The 1,524-nt window shown below is 52.0% G+C and overlaps 1 protein-coding gene across 10 annotated transcripts in view; it reads right to left on the bottom strand.

Annotated features, from left to right (window-relative positions):
* The window catches only part of CELF4 (CUGBP, Elav-like family member 4), an 860,358-nt gene extending 859,160 nt beyond the window's left edge, over positions 1-1,198 (bottom strand). For 7 of the 10 annotated variants that reach the window (XR_002100356.1, XR_002100357.1, XM_019531828.1 and 4 more), the window contains exon 1: positions 700-1,198. Coding sequence is in view for 8 of the 10 variants with exons in the window: in XM_019531828.1 (XP_019387373.1) it covers positions 700-979 (280 nt within the window). In the remaining 2 variants the exon portion in view is untranslated. The remainder of the gene's footprint in view (positions 1-699) is intronic. The other 3 variants (XM_019531836.1, XM_019531834.1, XM_019531830.1) reach the window with 2 other exon arrangements.
* Positions 1,199-1,524: the final 326 nt, after the last annotated feature.

Below are 1,524 nucleotides of genomic sequence, written 5' to 3'. Positions count from 1 at the left end.
CCTCTCAACTCCACATCCGCTCCCTACAGCTGGCATCCTCGCGGGGTGGCTACACACGGAGGGAGAGCTGGAAATAATCATGCTCAAAACAAAACAAAAAAAGACCCAAAAGTTCCTGCTTTCCTCCAGCCCAATGGACCAGGCAGGCTAAAGTAGTATCGGAAGCTCTGCATGCCCGGAGGAGGAAAACACCACCAACCACCCCCTGGATGCATTTACCCCCCATAGCCATTCCCCCTCCAGCATAGCCCTGCATTTTTTTTTTTTTTTTAATATTATTTTTATTTTTTTTTCTTCCCAGGCTTGAATCACCAGCATCAGCTGGAAGGGGGACTGGGGAGAAAAAAAAAAAAAAAACCCACCGGTGTCTCGGAAACAATAGTTGGGGCAGGGGGTGGGAGCGTGCAGCCTGGGAAGGGAGAGCAGAAAGCCCGGGAGTGGTTTCAGCACCCGCGCTCCGTGGACAGCTCCCCACGGCCGCGCGGACCCCGGCGGCCGCATCCTCCTCCCAGGGCACCCCTCCAGCAGGCTGGGGGCAGCCCCTGTCTCCCCCCCATCCCCACCTCTGCAGGAAACAAACAGAAGTCCCTTGGCAGAAATAATAATAATTAAAAAGAAGAAAAAAAAAGAGAGAGAGAAAAAAAAGAGAAGTCCCCTTCCTCTCCCGATCCGGCCCGGAAAAGTTGGAGGCTAGCCCACCTTTGTGCATCCCAGTGAACCTGTCCTTCAGCACCGTCAGTTCATAGATCTTCCCGAACTCCTCGAAGAGAGGTTTGAGGTCTTTCTCGTCCAGGTTGCGGGGGATCTGCCCAATAAAGAGCTTAATGGCATCGTGGTCCTTCATGGGGATGGTGGATGGGTTTCCGGGACTATGGTTTAATCCGTTCATATGCCCGTTGGTACTGGGGTTGCTGTGATTGCTACTCAGGCTGGTATTGTCTGGTTGTCCGTTTGCTAACGTGGCCATCTTTATATACATAGAGAAAATCTTCTTTCCTTTTTCCCCCCTCTTCTTTTCTCTCTCTCCCTCGCTCCCTCTTTCACACACACGCGCACACACACACTCCTCCCTCTCTCTCTCTCTCTCTCTCTCTCTCTCTCTCTGGGTCTGATCTGCTTTTTTTTTTTACATTGAGGATCTGTGTCCTTTCCGTTTAAACAGGCTGGATCGGTTCAAATTCCCAGCCAGACTAGGGGGTGGGGGGTGTGTGTGATGTGTGTGTGCGCGCGTGTGTGGATGTGCGTGCATGGGGAAGGGAGGGTGGGGGCTGGGGGCATTGCTTTTGCCTCGGCTCAGCCTCAGCCCCCTCCTCCCAGCCAACCACCCCCCTGTCTGCCTGCCTGGGAGAGGCTTAATGGTATCTTCCAACACAGCCCCTGGCTATAAATAGCACTAAGCGCATGGCTCTTTGAGAGACAGTCAATTTCTATTGTGCCAAGTGAGCAAAGGGAAGGATTGCATTTTTTAGGAGCAATGATGATGATTATTTTTTTTTTTCTCTCTCTCTCTCTCTCCCTTTTCCT

This window comes from Crocodylus porosus, unplaced genomic scaffold (assembly GCF_001723895.1).
Source record: "Crocodylus porosus isolate Cpor-Errol unplaced genomic scaffold, CroPor_comp1, whole genome shotgun sequence".
Lineage (NCBI taxonomy): Eukaryota > Metazoa > Chordata > Crocodylia > Crocodylidae > Crocodylus > Crocodylus porosus.
Note: the sequence above shows the minus strand (reverse complement) of the source record. Positions and strands in the feature narration are given on the sequence as shown.